The 20663-nt window shown below is 49.9% G+C and overlaps 2 protein-coding genes across 2 annotated transcripts in view; one reads left to right on the forward strand and one right to left on the reverse strand.

Moving 5' to 3' along the window:
- Positions 1 to 16652, reverse strand: part of HOXA13 (homeobox A13) — a 60002-nt gene extending 43350 nt beyond the window's left edge. The window contains exons 1-6 of the mRNA XM_006896133.1: positions 16600 to 16652; positions 16398 to 16536; positions 15682 to 15774; positions 13518 to 13666; positions 12721 to 12903; positions 9503 to 9650 (exon numbers count right to left, since the gene is read on the reverse strand). Of these exons, the coding sequence (XP_006896195.1) occupies positions 9503 to 9650; positions 12721 to 12903; positions 13518 to 13666; positions 15682 to 15774; positions 16398 to 16536; positions 16600 to 16652 (765 nt within the window). The remainder of the gene's footprint in view (positions 1 to 9502; positions 9651 to 12720; positions 12904 to 13517; positions 13667 to 15681; positions 15775 to 16397; positions 16537 to 16599) is intronic.
- On the forward strand, positions 16350 to 20188 carry EVX1 (even-skipped homeobox 1). Its single transcript, XM_006896116.1, has 3 exons — positions 16350 to 17224; positions 18718 to 18968; positions 19585 to 20188. Exons 1-3 carry the CDS (start codon positions 16798 to 16800, stop codon positions 20125 to 20127), a joined length of 1221 nt encoding a protein of 406 aa, XP_006896178.1. The 5' UTR covers positions 16350 to 16797; the 3' UTR covers positions 20128 to 20188.
- The last annotated feature ends 475 nt before the right edge of the window (positions 20189 to 20663 follow it).

Consider the following 20663-nt stretch of genomic DNA (forward strand, 5'->3'; position numbering starts at 1 on the left):
TCGCTATGAGTCGCAAGCGACTCGACGGCACGTAACAACAGCAACAACATGATCAACACCTCCCCATCCTCACTCCTCTGCTCCTTCCCCTCCACCCTTGGATCCTCATGCACATTCTACATAATGGTCTTATACAATTGGTTCACTTAGCATAATTCTTCTCAGTTCCTCCCAAGTTAGGTAGTGATTTACAAAATCATTGCTCCCATGTACAGCATAGTATTCCATCATGTGAATGTACATTTGAGCTGTTTCCGTGTTCTTGTGATGGCGTATAACACTGCTATGAACACTGGTGTACAAATCTTCATTTTTGCCTCAGTTCTCATTTTCTTGGGGTATATCAACAGAGAACTGTCTGACATGCAGGCTGGATTTAGAAGAGGCCGTGGCACTAGGGATATTATAGCTAATTTCAGATGGATCTTGGCTAAAAGCAGAGAGTACCAGAGGAATGTCTATCTGTGTTGCATTGACTATGTAAAGGCATTTGACTGTGTGGATCACAACAGACTGTGGCTGACTCCGAGAAGAATGGAAATCCAAGAACACTTGATTGTGCTTATGCAAAACTTATACTTGGACCAGGAGGCAGTCATCAGAACAGAGTAAGGAAACACCACATGGTTCAAAATTAGAAAGGGTGTGCATCAAGGATGTGTCCTATCTTCATATCTTTTCAATCTATATGTGGAACAGATTATTTGTGAGGCTGGGCTCTATGAGGCAAGTATAACATCAGGATTGGAGGTAGACTCATCAACAATCTGCATTATGCAGATGTCACAACCCTGCTTGCTGAAACTGAGAAGGACCTGAAGTGCTTACTGTAGAGGGTCAAGAACTGCAGCCTTCAATATGGATTGAAGCTCAACATCAAGAAAACAAAGATTTTCACCACTGGGCTGACTGGCAGCATCATGATGGATGATGAAGAGATTGAAATTGTTGACAGATTCAGTTTGTTTGGCTCCACAGTCAACACTCTTGGTACCAGCAGCCAGGAAATCAAAAGACAAATTGCATTGGGAAAGTCAGCTGTCAGAGACCTCTACAAGATACAGAGGCGCAACGATGCCAGTCTGGAGACTAAGGTGCACCTGATACAGGCCATGGTCTTTGCAATTACTTGCTATGCATCAGAAAGCTGGACAATGACTAGGGATGATAGAAGGAGAGTTGATCTTTGAGCTGTGGTGCTGGAGAAGAGTATTGACTATACCATGGACTACTAGGAGAACAAAGAAATTTGTCCTGGAGAGGGTGAAGCCAGGCTGCTCCTTGGAGGCAAGTGTTCTGAAGCTCTGTCTGACATATTTTGGACGTGTTGCAAGGCGGTCAGTCCTTGGAGAAAGGTGTCATACTTGAGAGGGTGGAGGGACAGCACAGGAGAGGAAGACCCTCAATGAGATGGATTGATTCTGTCACTGGGGTATTGGGGAGGTGTGTCAGAGACAATAAGAATGGCAAGGGATAGAATAGGGTTCAGGGCTTTTGTAAATAGGGTTGCTATGAGTCACAAGCGAGTTGACAGCATGCACATACAACAGCAACAAAACATATTCCAAGCAGTGAAATAGCTGGGTCATATGAAATTTGTGTTCAGTTTTTTAGGAAATACCAAACTGCCTTCCAGATTGTTGTTCTTGTTGTGTACCGTAGAGTTAGAACTGATCCATAGCTGACCGTCCAGGACCATTTTACATCCCAACCAACAATATATAAGAGTCCTTATCTCTCCACATCCTCTCCAACATTTATTACTTGCTGTCCCATTAAAACTTTGTCACTGCTGCACCACAACAAGATAAAGGTAAACAACCGAATTGAAAAATGGGCACAGGATGTGAATAGTCACTTTACCAAAGAAGACATTCAGATGCTGAACAAACACATGAAGAAATATTCAAAATCCCTAGCTCTAAGAGAGATGCAAGTCAAAACAACTAGGAGATATTATCTCACCAATAGCAAAATTTAACAGAACAGCAAACAATAAATGCTGGCAAGGTTGAGGAGAAACTAGAACTCTTATTCACTGTTGGTGAGAGTGTAAAATAGTGCAACCACTATGGAAGACTGTATGGTGCTTTCTCAAAAAGTTGGAAATAGAAATATCATTTGGCCCAGCAATTCCACTACTGGGAATATACCCTAAAGAAACCAGAACTGCCACCCAAACAGATATATGCACATTCATGTTTATTACGGCTTTGTTCACAATAGCAAAGAGTTGGAAACAACCCAAGTGCCCATCAACAAACCAATGGATAGAGAAACTTTGGTATATTCACACAATGGAATACTATGCTGCACTGAAAAACAAGAAACTTATGAACTATTATACAAAATAGGACCCTGGAGGACATTATGCTGAGTGAAATAATCTCAGTCACAAAAGGACAAATACTGCATTGTACCACTGTTGTAAAGAGGGACTGACATTGGATTTGGGGGAAAACTAAGAGGGGATAAGTAATGTATACTGCATTGAAACAGAAAAGGGACAGAATTGTTAAGGAGAATATATAATTAGGTATTATTGTCATGACAGGAGTCCAGAATGAAAACTGTATAGTGTAGCAGACTGGACGGAGAGGAATTGTATAACAATGAAAGATTTATTTTTTCTTTCGAAGAGAAAAGCAAACTGGGGGGAGGGGTGGGCAGGGAGGAAAGTGTGCAACAATGAATGAATGGAAATCCAAAGTCTCTGTAAACTTTCATAAAAATAAAAAAAAATAATTTTGAAAAAAACAAAACTTTGTCCCTGCTATTGGGGTTAGCTGGTATCTCATTGTGTTTTTGATTTGCATCTCTCTTATTGCCACCATCTTACATACTTTGGGCAAGTGTCCAGGAGGGAACTAGTCCTTGGAGAAGGTCATCATGCTTGGTAGGATGGAGGGACAGTGCAAGAGAGAAAGACCCCATCCATGAAATGGATTGACCCAGTAACTATGGCAATGGGATTAGGTGTGTCGGAGACAGTGAGACTGACTCGGGATAGGATGAGGTTCAAAGCTGTTGCACATAGGGTCACTAAGAGTCGCAGGCAACTCGATGGCACATAGCAACAACAAATAACAACAATAGCATGGAAGAAGATTGTCCACCCACCTCCCACAATGTTCTAATGTTACCCATGTCTTAATCTTTGTCTCACTCTCCCAGTGACTCAGTGGAGTTATAGAAAGTACACAGATGATAGATGCCACCTGTGACTGCACTGTAATGATGCCAGTCAGATAATTCTTTATTTCAGTTTTGCAGTTATTATTTTCATATTTTTGAAGTTAAAAAATACCCTAATTTTGCTATTGTTGTTATTGAATGTTGTGAAATCAGAACTCTCCATAGATGCCCCTGCAGCAGGTTTTCAGAAGCAGTTAATCGTATGGGAGGACTGCCCATTCTTCTCCCTTGGAGCAGCTGGTGGGTTTGAATCATGTGCCTTTAGTATTGCAGTGCAGCTTCTTGCCACTAGTTAGCACCACATAGAGAGATGGAGCAGGACGCACTCATGGGAAACCGCTTCACTACTGATGGTTTGGTCACCAAGAGTACAGTGTTAAAGAAAATCATCGGATATATTGAGGTGAAGAGGAGAGACTGCCAACGTGGAAGAGGGGAACAAGAGGGAATTTACATTTTTGGAATCCGACTATCGTCCATAATCTGCTGGGCCTTTCCATTAGACATCTCATTTAAAGTCAGGACAGCTCTTTGAAGTAGGCTTCACATTGTTTCCCTAACAGCTGTAGATTGTGCAGCTTTGTCTGCCTGTGGTCACTCTGCCAGTGGCCAGATCTGAGGGTCAAACTCCTGTCTGTCTGGTTTCCAAGTGCTTGCTCCATATCACCATTTATATTTTAAGTAGTTAGAAACCTTCAGTGGTGAATTTGAGAGAGCTCCTCAACTATTGAAACTGTCTCCTATCAGCTACATAACACCTTCTGTCTTCCCAAAGGCCACTGAGATCTATTTATTCCTCTTAGGCTCAAAATTGGGGCCTTGATCCACTTCAGAACAACTACTTAATACTTTTTCTGATAAATGAGAAGATCCGAATCCACATCCATGTTGTTGTACCATCAAATAGAAATAGGCTCGTAATGGGCTCTCAGAGATGTGTGGAAAGAGATTGCCCATTTTTCTCTTGAGAAGCAACTGATCGAGTCCAACCATGTGCCTTTGGGTCTTGCGGTGCAACTCCTTACCACTAAGCCACCAGAGTCCAAGTTGATATAATGGTCACTGTTGGTCTTTTACAATTATGGACCTTCCCCTATATGACATTAGGCAAGCTACTCACCCTCTCTAAGACTCACTTTCCTTAACTATAAAATCGGGAGACTCACAGATCCTGCTGAGGGTGTAGTGAAGCTTAAATGAGAACTTACATATGAGGATGTTAGCTCAGAGCTTAACCCCTGGGCATTTTCTTTTTCTGTAGCCTATGTTGGAAAACAATGCAATGTGACAGCATTCCCAATTTAAAAAAATTATTCCATTTTTGGAGTTAATCAGTCTTTTTAGATGCTTTAGAACCATATTCAATATTAAAATTATGAATTGGTTGTTGCTTCTCATAAAATGTCAGATTCCTTCTTCAAACTTAGTGCCAGATGCACGCCTATGTTTATTCCCACGTTATTCAAAATGGCAAAGAAATGGAAGCAATCCAAATGCCCATCAACAAACAGATGGATAGTAAAACTATGGTACAGTCACACAATGGAATACTATGCAGCACTGAAAACCAATGACGTAGAAAAAACATTATACAACAAAGGGAGCCTTGAAGGTATCATGCTAAATTAAATATATCAGTCACAAAAGGACAAATACTATATAACACTGCTGTTATAAAATAGGACAGACATGGCGGGGCTGGGAACGGAATGGGGAAAGAATGGATAGAAAACGAACAATGCATTGGATTAGATACGGGGAAGAATTGTCCAAAAGTAATATATTATTAAGCTTTATATGTATGAAAACAATAGAGGGGGGATGAGAGGGAGAAAATGTGCAACAATGAATTAAAAAAAAAGACTTAAGACCAGGGCAAATTAAAATTCTGTATGTAGGTTCTGTTGGTCTTTTCCATGTCTATCTATTTTAAGACTTCTTTACCTCCATCTCCTGTTTGTTTTTAAGAACAGTAAGACTGACTTCACATTAATTAGGAAAACATTCTAAGATTAACATGTAACCACCAAGAGAAATTATAAAACAGCATTTAAATAAATTATAATAAAAGCTCTCACTTAACAGCATATTCTATTATGTATAATTTGCAAATTGTTGGTAAAATTTCACAATTGTATTTCTTTGCTTTGAGTATTCTCTGTCAGTATTGCCAAACTTTAGGATGAGGCAAGGAGTAAGATAAAATTCATTCCTGCTGCAGAATTCTCTCCAAAAATTCATATTTTTATCCTTTGTAGAGACTTAGCCTTGATCCTTGTCATGGCTGTGTGGCCTTAGGAAAGTCTGCTGAACTCTCTTGGTCTTGGAAAGAAAAACTCTGGCCCTTTTGACCTGTTTAGGAGCCTGAGAAAGCAGACAGAATGTTGAACAGCAAAGTGCTTTGGAACAGCCTAAAACTATTAAACAGATGTGGAAGACTAATATGAAGATCTAGAAATATGTGTCTAAAGTGAGAAGGAAAGAAAAAACCCAAAAAAGAAAGCTGAAAGAATTAGTGGTGTTTTTGTTAACTGAGTGATCTTGGAAGAGGCACTTAATTTCTCTAGACCTCAGTTTCGTCATCTCTAAAATGGAGATTATAATATTAGCTGCCCTTTGTATTTCATATAATTTTTGTATTAAATAAGGCAGCATGTATGGAAATGTTAACCAAAGTAAAGACTATACATCTGTTATTAATACGAGTAGTAATGCTTGTAGACGCAGCAGTATTCATCCAAGGCTTAATTTCATTTAGATGCCTTTGGAAATGAAATAAATCTTTTTAAATCACAGACATCACCTATTTGCTTCCACAGGCAATGCTGCAGTTTAATGAATAGGAGCCTGGCCTCTGGCATCATGCTGAAAGAATTAAAAGAACAGTACTGGTGTTAAAAACTAGCTGTGTGATCTTGAACACTTAATTCCTCTTTGACTTAGTTTACTTCTCTGTAAGGTAAAGATGACATTTTTACTTGTCTCATGGACCTATGAGGATTAAGTGACAATCTATGCAAAGCATACCATATCTGCAGAAGATATTTATAGCTAATTTTATTCTTACATATTAGGTGAAACTTTGACCTCCCCTTAACCAGATGGATTGACCCAGTTACTGCAGCAATGGGCTCGAGTATGCCAGTGATTGTGAGGATGGCACAGGACAGGACACGGTTCGGATCTATTGTTCATAGGGTCACTATGAGTCGTATTCGACTCGATGTCACCTAACAACAACAATAACAATTTTTATAGGGAGCTCTGGTGGCCTAGTGTTAAGGAGTTATTCTGCCATTTCAAAGGCAGATGGATCAAATCCACCAGGAGCTTCATAAGAGAAAGATGGGCTGTGTGGCTTACAACTTCTGAAAACCCACTGGAGGGTCAGCTGTGAGATAGTTCTGACCTGACTGCAAAAACAGCAACAGTAATTTTAAGTTATTAAAGTAGTATCTCAGAATGTGGAATTCTAGGAAAATATGACTACATGATAAAGCATCTAACCCTATAGCTACTTGGCTCTGGTCTTTCGGGCTCTGCTCCGACTTTTGTCTTTGGCAATAGGCATCATATTGAGAAAGATGGACGGTCAGCGAAAGACAGGGAGATTGTCAAGGAGATGAATTGAGACAGTGACTGCAACAATGAGCTTGAACATGGTGGAGGTCATGAGGATGGGGTGGGGTAGCGCAAGGTCCAGATCTGTTGTTCGTGGGGTTGCTCTGAGGCATCGCTGGCTCAGTGGCAAGAATATCAAAGCTTTTTGCTTTCCATCAGCCACTGGAAATGCCTAAATCACCACCCTGACATATCCTAAGTAAAAATAAGGTCTTCACTTTGACTCTGCAGTCAGGACATGCATGAAGACCCTCCAAGATATCTATCTGTAGCCCTAAAGGGTAATGTTGTTGTTAGGTGCCATTGAGTTGAGTATGAGACTCATAGTGATCCTATGAACAAAAACGTTGAACCCTGTTCTATCCTGTGTCATCCTCACACTTTCTGACACATAAGAGCCCATTGCAATGGTCACCGTGTCAATCCACCTGGTTGAGGGTCTTCCTCTTCTTTGCTGACCCTCTACCTTTCCCAGCATCCTATTCTTCTCCAAGGAATAGCCCCTCCTAGCAACATGCCTGTCTTCGAAGAGCACTCGGGCTGCACTGTCTCTGAGACATATCTGTTAGTTCTTTTGGCCTCCCATGGGATGTTCGGTGCTCTTCTTCAACACCACAGCTCAAAGGCATGGACTTTTCTTCAGTCATCCCTATTCATTGTCCAGCTCTCAGATGCATAGCAAGTGATTGGAAAAGCCATGGCCTGAATCAGACACACCTTAGTCCTCAAACTGACATCATTACTCCTCAATAATTTAGAGAAGTCCGTAACTGCAGATTTTCCCAGTGCAAAGAATCTCCTTATTTCCTCATTGCTGGTACCCAGGGTGTTAACTGTGGATCCAAGCAAGATGAAGCTGTTGACAGTTTCAATCTCCTCTCTATCCATCTTGATGCTGCCTATAGGTCTAGTGGAGAGAATCTTTGTTTTCTTGATATTGAGATGCAATGCATACCAAAGGCTGCACTCCTCGATTTTCTGCAACAAGTGCTTCAGAGGGTCATAGAAAACCCATCTCTATACCTCAGATTAGCTTACCTTCCATCAATCCCAGTGACTTCCAAAACTCTTCTTCCCATCCTATCTATTGCCCAGGAGGTTGGGAGATACAGTTGTGCAGATTGAGAAAAATCTCACCTTCTCCATTCTGGAGCCAACAAGCCAACCAGATCTTGAAGTCTCCAACCCGCTTTTGTGAGAGAAATCTTTGTTTCAACTGCAGTTGGATGAGAGGCGTTTCATGCCCAGCGGCATGGAATAAGAGGATGAAGGTGAAGATAAATTAAGTAATGCCATCATTAGGTTATAAATGCACAAGGAAATACTAAAGAGAAAAAGAAGTGGAAGGAGAGGAACAACTGGTGATGCTCTGTACTGGAGCTTTAAAACCAACCAGCCAATCAACCAACCAACCAACCAACCAACCAACCAACCAAAACAGACCCGCAAACCACCCCCTAACACAAACCTTTCCAGCTAGAGTGGGAACTTAGAAACCAGAATGGTGACATTCATGCAGCAGTTCGATGACTGGGCTCAAGTCCATCAGAATAGCTTGAAGAGGTCATTAAAATAGAAATTGCTAGTCCTCACCCACAGTTTCTGATTCAGTCAGTAGTCCTGGACTGAGGTCTGACAATTAGCATCTCCATTGTTGTTATGTGCCATCAAGTGTCCTGCAAACCCTGCTCTATCCTAAGCCAACTTTATTGTCTTTGACACACCTACTACCCCCATTTTCCCAGTTACTGAATCAATCCATCCCTTACAGTGTCTTCCTCTCTTGTGCTGTTGTCCCTCCACCTTCCCCAAGCATGATGTCCCTCTCCAAGGACTGGCCCCTCCTTGCAACATGCTCAAAATATGTCAGACAAAGCCTCAAAATCTTTGCCTCCAAGGAGCATCCTGGTTTCACCCTGTCCAGGACGAGCCTGTTTGTTCTTGGGGTCACACTTGATGAATCACTGTCTCAGCGAATCTGAGAACTGGGAAGCGGTCTTCTTTATAAATGGGTCTCAGGACCAAGTGAGGCAGGGGGAAGAATTGTCTGAGGTTTCCCCAGATACAGGCTCCTCCTCCTGCTCCCCTCGCCCCCTCTTTGGGTTAACCAATTAAAATGTTGCCTTTAAGTAAGAATCTACTCCTAGCTGACCTCCAGCAGGTTTCCAGAGCTTGTAGATTTGATTTGAACGCTTTTCCTTTCACAGGAGGAGACTGCTCATCTTTGTCCTGCAGAGCCGCTGGTGAATTCGAACCTCGTACCAAATTAGGTTGACAGCGCTACCCTTTACCTTGAAACCACTGAAGCTCCCTTGCCTTGGTTTACTGCTCTACAAAAGTGTTCTCGTGTGAATTGACTGCATACCTGGGCATCTCAGCTGACCTGGGGAATTTATGAGGCACTCTCGCCCATGTGACCCACCCATGCAAGCCTTTACCCACCCCTTATCCAAGGGTTGGGGTGAGCACTCCAAGAGAATTCGAAGCTCAAGGATCTGTTGCCTAGCACGTGAGGGCAGGAGCAAGGAGAAGGCAGGGGCTCCCTTCAGAGCCAAATCTGCTGTCCTTGGGTGAAGAGAGGTTTATGGTCCCAACAGCCTCGGACACAGTCCCTGAAATCCGAGCCTGTTGGAGGCAGGGACGCTCTGCAGTTCATGCATCTGTCAATCGGCAGTGGGGGGCGCACCAAGATAGCAGTTCGGGAGCGGCGCTTTGTCACCGCAACGGCAAGAGGCAGAGGGGGCGAGTGAGAGAAGGCGTAGAAAAGAGACGCAGGAACAGGACGGGGCGGCCGCAAAGCTCCATAGTTAAAGGGCTGCTCTGGGGGCTCCAGCCTGTAGTTGGTACGGCCTGGAGGGGGGTGAGTGGGGAGAGTCCAAGAGACAGAGCCGCCTGGCCTGGGGGCAGCCCATGTACGCATTCACGTCCTAGGGAAGCGAAGTTCTGTTCCCTAGACCGGCATCATGCGCTACCCTCTATTGAAACAAGCCCCAGCTAGCGGGTACTCCACCCCCCTTAGCCCACCGCCATGAGCACCCGCGCACCCCCACACACTCACAGTCAAGCTTCTCGGCCTCAGGGACACTATCCCTTCAAGTTGCAGTGCCCTGTGGCCCTTCTGTTAATCACGTCTCACCCCAATGCGCCGCTCCTCGCAGAATTACGGTAAAGGGTGTACTTAGACATTCACTCCAGTCCCAGTGCATCCACTCCGCAGATCTGGGAAGGGAGGCCCTGCACTCGTTTTTCAGCCCTATCTAAGATACCTCTGTTTTGTGCGCTGTTGAGAATGTGATCTTTAGTCCTGGGGACCAAGAGCTACCGTTGGGCTTTGGAGGCTCAGGCTAAAAAGTAGGTTCAGCCACTCCCGGCTGTGTGGCCCCGTGGCCCCAGAGAGAGCTCCCGCCTTTAGCCTTTCTGAGAGTCAGTTTGTCCGTGGCACAATGGGAATGACTAGACCACTTCGGGGAGTTGTGAAGTTCCACAACTGGAATGTACAAGTCTGAGCTCTGCGGGACCTCCATTAAAAGCAGTTCCCAGAACATCTCAATAAATGAGATTTCTTCCATTTAGCAGGGAGCAAGAAGGAGTAAGTCCAACTCACTGAACTTCTTCGTCTGGCAGGCTGTGGGCGCTGTCCTATCCTACACCCTGGAGATGCACTACTTGGTTTCTTATATACCCTCCGTGGCTGTGGGCCTGCGTGGGCTGCAGCCTCATCTAGGCCTGGGAACCATGAAATACAGAGAACACACAGAGAAGCTTATGATGGAGAGAAGCCAGGACCCAGGAGGGAGCCTTTGGGGGCTAGTTAAGCAGTATAGGAAAAAGCCCACCTGGACTAGGGGACAGACTCTTTTGGCTGAGCCACCCTGACTGGCAGCAATGGGCAAGTGTCTTCCTCCAGGGCCCCATGAGGATGGGCCTGCCCACCTCCTGTTAAGAGGCTTGCCCAGGCCTTTGGCCATCCTAGTGCTTGGGAACAGTTTTATCCTGGATAAAATAAAACTCGAAAACAGGTTGGTGCAGCCTCTGTGGAAGGAATCCATGCAGCATACTATTCCTGCATTAACAATAATAACCAAATAGCTGGAGGGATCCCCCTAGCCTAGATGCCTGAGCAGGACCTAGACATTTGGAGACAGGTTCAGATTTGGAGAATTGTGCTCAGGCCAGGACCCATTTGTAAGCATCATCACTTGGTCTGGCCCTCAAGTGCTGTCCCTTAGGGCAATCAACTTTAAGATAGCTTGAGGGAGACAAATGCTGTATAAAGAAAAATACCAGGCAAGGTCACACCCCCTTTCAAATTACTCAGGCAATACCCAGGCTTGCAGTACGGTGACTTTTAAAGGGTGATAGGACAACCACTCTGTACCTTTCCCTCAGAGATGAAAAGCCAATTGTAGTGTTTCTGTGCATTTTTCTGGGGAGAAGACTATTAGATAGATGAGGAGGCTCTGGCTTATAACAGGTTAATACTGGCAGCATGATTGTGGTGAGTCCAAACCCTCTTCAGAAAGGTGCTCAGACACAGTTGGATTTGGTGGTCAAAGAGAGACCAGATTTTATCTCTTAGTATCTCCAGAGTCTCAGTTATAGTGGAACTCCTAACAGTTTGGCCAGCACTTAAAAGGCCCTAAATCCCTTCATACCTTTTTGGGAAGATCAGCTAGTCTCTCCTACCCCACATCTCTGAGCATGATTTCCCCTGTCCTTCCCCAAGGCCTGCATGACCCTGCTGTCCCTAAGGAGCATAAGACTTGGACGCCATTTCCAGGACTCACCCCAGTTTCCACAGGATTTGTTGTTGCTATGTACCAGGTGTTGGAACTTACCCACAGCTGACCCTCAAACGGGTTTTCAGAGGCAGTAAGTTGTTGGGAAGGATATTGTCCCTTTTTCTCCTAAAGAGCAGCTTGTGGAGTAGAACCACATACCTTTAGGTTGGCAGCACAATTTCTTATTACTAGCCATCAGAGCTCCCTTGTGAATGATTTAGGGTTCATACTTTACTTTTCATGTCCTAACTGCGTGGCTGCAAGTTAGCAGCCTCCTCTTAGAACCTAGTGCCTAGTGGCTTTCTAACTGCTTGGCTGTTTACATTTCACATTACAAAGAGGAGGTGAAATCCTGACTCTACTTTGTATGAGCATCCTCTCTGCTTCACATGCCTCAGCTGTGAACCGGGTGGTTCCTAACATTTTCCACAGAGTCAATTGTGAGATTGAAGAAAGTATGTGTGAAGTTCTTAGAACAGCGACTGTTCTTGTCTGGGAGGCTGGCAGACTTTCTGCTGGGCTTGTCTTTGGCCTCTGGGGCAGGCTTGAGCAAGGGCAAGGCGAGGACAGTTCAGTTGTGTGGGCTCTGAACTTTCTAGCTATGCAGACACTCTGAGTGGCAAAAGGGCAGGTGGCATCCTCTTTGAGAGGCTGGTCGATCCTCCTAGATTCTAGCCAAGAGCTGAAGCTTTGTGAAGAGTCACCTGTGGAAAGCTACGGGTGAAGTACAGGGGCTGAAGCATTGTTGAAGAACATGGAGGGACAGGGCCTCAGGATGACTCAGTCTGGGTTTGATGCTGAGCCATGTGCTGGCCATTTGAGTGAAGACCACTGGTGTCCCCATTACTGTGGCAGAAAGAGGTCTTTCAAAGCACTTTTATGTAGATTAAATGAGTGCCAAGGAGCACTGTACCTGAGACAAATTCCAGATGATGGTAGAAGATGTCTGCCTATCATAGTTACTGCAGTGGCCAGGGTGTCCAGGCTCTTGCGTGTGTGTGGATGCAGGGAGACAGTCCAGGCCTCATTTGGTCGCTCAATCTTGAGGAGGTTTCTAGGGCGCCAGTCCTACCCAGGGAGCATAAGAGCCCCAAGGACAGGTAAGCGGAGATGTGGATCTCACCTCCCAAGTGGGGCCTTCCGGAGGTTGGGCTGTAGGTGCAGCGGTGGGTGCAGCTGTGGGGCTGGTGGGATGAGCAGGAGGTGTTGGGAGAGCCTGGAAGCATCCAGCCCAGCCTTGTGCTCCTCAAGGCGAGCGCAGAGGGGTGAGGACTTCTCCAGCCCCAAATCTCCAAAGCCGCAAGCCCTGTGGGCCAAGGAAGAAACTGGTCTCTGGTGGTCACTGCGACTGTGTGCTGTTGCTGTCACTCTCCGCAGACCCTGCTGCCCACCAGATGGGTGACAAGGGTGTGGGGAATGCCAGCCAGGGACCAGGCGCCCTATGCTGACCTCGCGGTGCCTGGGCTCCCAGAGTGGCCGGTTTGGGCCCTGGTTGCAGGAACCTCCCTTCCGACGGCACTGGCTGGGTAGGTATGTCAGCGCTTGGGAGATAATGACTAAGGGGCCAAGATCAACATCCACTACGGCTGCGCGACGCACTTATTATTGTTTAAAAGGAAGCTCTCTTTGTTCTTCGATTTTACTATAGTAAATGAAAATTTTCCCCATATCAAACTGTTTCCCTTGGACCCTAGCCTGAGGTGTCCTCGCCCCCTTCTTTCGGGTCGGACACTCCAGTTGGGGTTGGGTGGCCTCGTTGTTGGCTTGGAAGGGTCTGGGGGACAGCCCCCACCCAGCCGGTTTTCCCGGGGAAGCTGATCGCCTCGGGCCAGCCAGAGAGCCCAGGGCCCAGACCCAGCTTCCGATTCCATTTAAAACGACCCGCGCATCTTATCTTCCGTCGCCTCCTGGGGTTCGCACCCACCCCCAGGCCGGCCCAGCCCCGACGGAAGCGGCGCACAGGCCTTTGAAGTCTGCAGAATTTCAATGAGAGGAGCCAGCAGGGCCCGAGTCCATTGCCCCCCTCCAGGAAGAGGACGCAGGCCCCGGGAGGTGTAGCCTCCCCGCAACTGGAGGTGAAAATTGGTAGGGGACGAGGTCGGACCCCAGTAGGACTGATGCCACCTCTTCTCCGCTTTTCTGGGACTGTTTGAGCCTCATGGGCCGCTGACTTTCGCTTTTCTTTCTTCTGAGAATATACCCTCTGTTTCCAGCCGTGGAGTCGGTAACCTCCAGGAGCGACCAGAACGATGCTTTTTGAATACCTTTCCCCAAAGCCAGAAAATGCATTCCTGTGCAGTCTCCTCTTTTCGTCTTTCTGTCCTTAAAAATCCGACCTGAATATCACCCCTCTTCATGAGAAGATGACGAAAGAATGCTTTAGGAAGAAGTGACATTGCACACGTATTTTTTTCCCCCCTCTAGTACTGGCTGTTGGTATCTGGGGTACAGTTGGGTCCCTAAAAACTGGAGAGACAAGCTGCAGAGATGGAATTAGGGGAGAGATGGGGGAAGGGACAGGAGCACAGAGGAAGCAGCTCTCCCCCTCCCCCAGGTTCACCCTGCCCCCTAATGCCAGAGGAAGCCTCCTCCCCTGGACCAGACCCAGGGAGACAGACACAAGTGGCCTCCTTGATCTCTCAATCCTGTTCCCCTTTCATCTAGTGCGGAAAGCCAGAGGGTAGGGGCATCAAACGCAGGGCATTCCCCTCCCATTGAATGCAAAACTGGGGGCGGGGCAGGGGAGGCCTTTCTTGGACCTCAGGCCCAGAGGGTGGGCTAAGTGTGTCCCCGGAGAAGAGGGAGAACAAACGCCCAGCCAGCGCTGGAAGGGCCCAGCAGAGGGTGGACTCCCTGGTCACCTCTAAGACTGTACACTCAGGTTTCTGCTTTGACAGGGAGGAGAGAACAGGCCAGGCCATTACGCAGACTCTGACCGTCCCCTCTTCCTCCTCCTCCTCCTCCTCTTCTTCCTCAAAGGCTTCCACTACCCCCTAGGCTCCACAACATGAGCTCTCTGGGGTTGGCTCTTCAGCAACACCCCCCAACCCGATCTATTCTGAAGGGCACATTGCAAGTCCTCCGATTTGTGGCCAGCTCTGCTTGGGGTACCGCAGTCCCGGAGTTTGAAGGGGTGATGTCCAAACCTGCACTCCTTGCTCACTGGATCACCTCCCCGCATTACTCCTAACCCCAAAATGAGGCCAAGGAGCTCTTTGCTGTTGCTTTGGGGAGAAGTCAAAAGCAGGAGTGAGAGGAATTTTTGGTCACTCCTGGAACCTTTTGCTTGCCCCACTCCCCTCTCATAACCTTAACAACACAAGAAGACTGAAGCTAGAGTAGGGTAGGGGGATAGACAAGAACAGAGAAAGGGAGGTAGAAAGAAGACAAAAAAGGTAGTTGTAGGGACACTCAGATTGAAAGGAGGTGTTATCAGGAAATGCCCTTTCCCAGTGGCCTCTGGGGTTTTGAGGTTCTCAGGAGGGGGTGGAGAAAAAGGAGCTGAGAACAGGTTACCCTCCACTCAGCTGAATAGGGGTGAGATGGAGCCCATCTGCCTGTCTAGATAGACAGACTGAAGGAATATGAAGACATTGCCAGCCCTGTCTACCTTCCCTGGAACATGACCTGAGAAGGGCTGGCTGCTGTCCTCAGAGACATCATGCTTCCCAAGCCCTCAGCCCTGTGGCCAGGGTGCCTTCCACTCGTAAAGACTTTGCGGAGCTCACTTGCTCCTTTGGGACATTTTCAGTGACTTCTCTCTCTTTTAATTCAAGCACCAGCTGATGATTGGAGCGAGGAAGGGCTGAGGAAAGAGATTTGAGTGCCAAACTCCTATGAACTTCTCCAACTGCACTCAGTGCCCTACCCTAAAAGTGCTCTCCCCTGGGGCAAGAGAACACATTGACTAAGCTGGGGGCCTCTTGGGACCACTGTCCTCTGAGGGACCGACAGGTCAGCACCTGGAAAACCTCTTTCTTTGAGAATTCGTTGACTCTTAATTCATAGCTTGAAATACCAACGGGGGTGGGGTGGGGGGTGCGGTGGAAAAAGGCCATTCAGCCTCTGGCCCCATCCCACTTACCTGTAGTGAGTGAAGTCCCAGAGAACAGGACAGCGATTTCTTCTGAGCCATCTCAAGGTCAATGAAGCTGAGCTGCGAAAAGCTTAAGGCCACCTAGTTTGGGAGGAAAGGAGATTGGGGGGAAAAAAACCCCAAAACAACCTAAGCCCAAAAAACAAAGCCAACCCAATAAAAAAAAAATCCCAGTGAATATTTTGAGTCAGCAGCCAAGGCGGGTCTTTACAGAGGGAGGAAAAAGAAAAAAAAGCATTTGTCTCTGGCTCGTTGGGGGAGGAGAACAGCAAAGTTCTCTTGGTTCACAGAAGGAAGGAAACAGCTGGGGGTGTGACGATAGACAAAAGCATATCGCAGGCTCAAGCTCACCCGACAATTTGAGGGGCTAGTAAAAAAAAAAAAAGTGGAGCTCAGGCGAGGTCAGCTCACCAGGGGAAATAGTAATGATGTCGGGAACAGCGAAGCTGGTTCTCACACTTATAAAAAGCTGGTAAGAATCCTCTTATCACTGTCACATCAAGACACCAAGTTAGGAAAACAAAAGCCAAAACAACAATTAAAAAAAAATCAAAAGCGTATTCAATTACCAAGTCCCTCTGGCCCTGCGGAACCGGCCGCGCGCTAAGCTCCTTTTTTTTTTGCGGAATCCCATTTGCATCCCCTGCGCCAGCGCGTCTCTGTCTGTTTTCACACTCTCCTCCCCATTCGAGCGAGGCCCACACCTGGCGCATCGCTGCCGAGCCATTAGCTGCGGGTCCCCTTTCATCTTCGTTGTGGCTGACGTTTCTATTTATCCACTTGCGCTCGCCGAGTGGCGTCACCAGCGGTACTGTAATGACGATTGCAGCGAGAGGATGACAGCTTAGAAAGAAGAGGGCAATGGGGCTTCCTCCCAGAGGCGGTGCGGCACAGAGCAGCACTCACATCACAAGGTGACCCCGGCTCCCCGCCGCCGCCGACGCCGTCACCACCGGCATCGCGTCCCGTCGCTCCGCGCCCGCCCTACCGCCGGGCCTCTCCTTCTCCTTCCAGCAGCCAAGATCAGCCCGGCCGCTGGGGACCCAGGAAGCCGGGGGGTTAGGAGCTCACGGGGGGCTCCCTCACTCCGGAGACCCCCCCGGAATGGAGAGCCGAAAGGACATGGTTATGTTTCTGGATGGGGTACAGCTTGGCACCCTGGTTGGCAAGAGGGTCTCCAATTTGTCCGAAGCCGTGGGCAGCCCGTTGCCCGAGCCGCCCGAGAAGGTGGTGCCCCGAGGTTGCCTGAGCCCGCGGGCCGGCCCTCCGGCTGCCCGGGAGCGCGGCGGGGGAGGCCCGGTGGAGGAGCCGACAGACGGACTGGCGAGCAGCGCGGCGGGGCCGGGCGCCGAGGCGCGAGCAGCCGGAGCAGCGGTCCTGGGCGCGGGCCCCCCGGCCCCTTCGGCAGACAGTCTCTCCGGCCAGGGGCAACCCAGCAGCTCGGACACCGAGTCGGATTTCTATGAAGAAATCGAGGTGAGCTGCACCCCGGACTGCGCCACCGGGAACGCCGAGTACCAGCACAGCAAAGGTAGCCGCCGCGCCCCTCCACTCCCCGGTCCTCCTACTGCGCCGCAGCCCCGGCTGCAGGGAGACTTCCCTTTTCCTCAGGGCATGGGGCAGGGGGGACCCACCTGAGCGCCCATGCAGGTCTCCTTCTGAGCTCTCGCATTGGCGGGGCTGAGGGTGACAGCTGTGACCCGGGAGAGCGGGAGATGCAAACCCTGGGCTTGAGGGGGATTCAAAGAGCACCCCAACCCCCCAGTGTTTTTTGAGAATGCTTCAACTGAGGCGGGAAGATACCTTCCCCGGGTGTGGGTAGACAGATCAAACGTGGTGGGTGCGGCAGTTTGTGGCTGGCGGGGTGTAAGGCGCACATGGGCGCGGAAGCCTGGAGTCCATAAAGGACCGTAAAATCGCGGCCGGTTAGGGCAGCCCGGGTGCCGAGGCCCTCCGACTGGTTTGCACGTCGGTCAGAGGTCCAAATTACCTTGTCACTTCCCGGGCCCGGCGGCGCCAGGTCGGAAATGGTCCCAATGGTCTAATTGCCTTTGGTCTCCGGTTGCATTTTAAAAGGCAGAGCTCAGGCCCTCCCCCCTTCTCTCCCCTCTTCTCCACCCAAAGGAAAAGGAGCTGCAGGGGTCTGGAGCCCCACCCTTCCCTGGGGTACGCCCAAACTCGGGGGTGGGAGTGGGGGTGGGTGGAGGAGGCCAGTCGCTGCTTCAACTGAGAAGCCCCTCCCTACCAGGGGTAGTGGGAGGAGGTGAATGGCCTGGTGGGGTGAGTGAATTGTCCGGAAGGGAGTTTTTCTCCTCCTTGCCAACAATCCTCTATTCCCTCATCTCCCCGACCCCCAAATGAGAGAGGAGAGCCCACTAGCTTTGCCTCTAAGTAAGACCTTTCAACCGACTGTCAGGCACATCTCCACGAGAGGGCCTGGAATGCAAGGCCGTCCCTTGGCCTTGCCAACCACCACTTTGATATGCACCCACACTCATCCCAAGCCTCTACCATGTCGCGTCCTCGGAAGAACTTGAGTATCACTCTGATATGCTCCTATAATTGGATGTTCAAGCATGCACACCTAGAGCATCCCTCATTACATGCCCCCCCAGTCCACTCTGCACTGGTGGTCTAGAGCACAACAAGAAAACTTGGGCCATGCTGGCACCGGGGTTCACAACACGCAAGCACACAGGTTGACCTCAACTCATCTGCGTGTCAGACACCCACCGCCTTGCCCACCACTGTCCCCAGTGAGCCACTGCTGCACCCTCCTGAGCCTTAGGGCAGTAGGTGGAAGGGCATCTAGACCAGAACTTCCTAGCTGGCATCCTGAAGGTCAGGGCTGTCCCCGCTGGTGTTCCTCGTCGATGCATACAAACGGCAAGCGGGTTATCCTTCCTTCCTCATCCCTGAGGGTCTGCAGCCCCCTAGGAGGGGCAATAACTGAGACCCCACACAAACTCAGTTCCAAGTTAGTGACATCTGTGTGAATGTGTGTGCTCTGGGCTCCCTTCGCAGGGCTCAGCTCTGAGGCCAGTCCCAATGGAAGTGTCAGCGAGGCCCCCAAGAGCAATGGCAGCGGTGGAGGGGGCGGCTCGCAGAGCACCCTGTCCTGCAGCGCGAGTGACCAGATGCGCCGTTACCGCACCGCCTTCACCCGGGAGCAGATCGCTCGGCTGGAGAAGGAATTCTACCGGGAAAACTATGTATCCAGGCCTCGGAGATGCGAGCTGGCTGCGGCCCTCAATCTGCCGGAAACTACCATCAAGGTATGCACGGGCCACTCCCTGAGCCTCGTCAAGAATGTGGGCCTGGGGGCGACCTGCCACAAGGCAGCGAGGCCGGGACCTGCAGGCCCAGTTGGCTTTTGGGGGGTGTCAGGTCACTCTGGGTCGATTTCTCCCTCCTCCTGCTGCTATCACTGCTGCCCTGCAGACGATGAGGACCCTTCTTAGCCAAATAGGGAGTCAGCTTGGCAGTTAGGTTGGTAAGAGGGTCTCCAGTTCATCTGAAGACCTGAGCCGTCAGCCCCTGAGGCTCAAGGTAGTGTAAGCGAGTGGAGGGGTCTGGTGGCTAGTCCATGGTGGTGCTCTGCTAACGGAGCACTGGAGGGGAATGGTCCCTGGGAACCACAGGCTGGCACCTCTGACAAGCCTCACAGTCCTTCTAACACCTGCACACCAGGGTTTGATGGGGTTGGGATCGCACCCCAGGGGGAAGGAAGGGCAGGACAAGGATACTCCTGGGGGGAGGGTGGTGGTGCGGCTTGCTGCCTGGCAGGTCTGGCCTGCACAGTGGGCATGGACCTTTGCAGTGAGGCCAGCCTTCGGGGCTCTGGGCCGCTTGGCCCCGGGTCCGGCCAACGCGCCCCGGCTCCTCCCGCAGGTGTGGTTCCAGAACCGGCGCATGAAGGACAAGCGGCAGCGGCTGGCCATGACCTGGCCACACCCGGCCGACCCCGCCTTCTACACGTACATGATGAGCCACGCGGCGGCCGCGGGCGGCCTGCCCTACCCGTTCCCGTCGCACCTGCCGCTGCCCTACTACTCGCCAGTGGGCCTGGGCGCTGCGTCCGCAGCCTCGGCTGCCGCCTCGCCCTTCAGTGGCCCGCTGCGCCCGCTCGACACGTTCCGCGTCCTGTCGCAGCCCTACCCCCGGCCCGAACTGCTGTGCGCCTTCCGCCATCCGCCGCTCTACCCGGGCCCGGCGCACGGACTGGGTGCCTCGGCCGGCGGCCCCTGCTCCTGCCTCGCCTGCCACAGCGGCCCCGCCAACGGGCTGGCGCCCCGGGCCGCCGCCGCCCCCTCGGACTTCACTTGTGCCTCCACCTCCCGCTCGGACTCCTTCCTCACCTTCGCGCCCTCAGTGCTCAGTAAGACCTCCTCCGTAGCGCTGGACCAGAGGGAGGAGGTGCCCCTCACCAGATAAGGCGCTGCCCCTGGGCTTGTGGCTCCGGATATGAGCGCCACGTCCCTCCCAGACCCAGGACACCAAGGGGAAAGGAGAAGGCCACATGGGACCAGAGAGACACGGTCTCTGGGAAGCGGCTGTGGCTGGCACGTTGGAGGGGTGAGGACAGGGAGCAGGGGCTGAGAGGCTTTCTCTTGGGTCTCTTTTGGCTACTTGGACCCATCACCCCTGACCAGGATTGAGGCCATGGCTCCAAAACGAAATCAAATTTAGCTGAAGCAACAACCAATATCCAACTTCTCAGTGTCCCTTGTCGACACCCCTCACCCCCACACACCCCTTCCTCACGGGTACCCCTTCCTCCTGCAAAGGCTGAGCCCACACGCCAGGATGGAAAGAGAAACTGCTGTCTCGGAACAAAATGCTGTGTATGCAGAGCAAGTAGAGATTAATCTTAGCCAGCTTTCCCAAGGCATGGCAAAAGGCATGTGGCTGGTAACCCAGCCACCTACGGGAGAGGCGAGAGAAATGATTAACTACCATGGAGAGTCCTG

The sequence above is a fragment of the Elephantulus edwardii genome, unplaced genomic scaffold (assembly GCF_000299155.1).
Source record: "Elephantulus edwardii isolate Elephantulus edwardi_28Jun2011 unplaced genomic scaffold, EleEdw1.0 scaffold00182, whole genome shotgun sequence".
In the NCBI taxonomy this organism is placed as follows: domain Eukaryota; kingdom Metazoa; phylum Chordata; class Mammalia; order Macroscelidea; family Macroscelididae; genus Elephantulus; species Elephantulus edwardii.

Excerpts from the sequence above, each read along its gene's own strand:
- EVX1 (XM_006896116.1), top strand. The coding sequence starts at position 16,798 with ATGGAGAGCCGAAAGGACATGGTTATGTTTCTGGATGGGGTACAGCTT. Across the intron at positions 17,225-18,717 it reads CGAGTACCAGCACAGCAAAG|GGCTCAGCTCTGAGGCCAGT; the intron begins GTAGCCGCCGCG and ends CTCCCTTCGCAG. Across the intron at positions 18,969-19,584 it reads TGCCGGAAACTACCATCAAG|GTGTGGTTCCAGAACCGGCG; the intron begins GTATGCACGGGC and ends CTCCTCCCGCAG.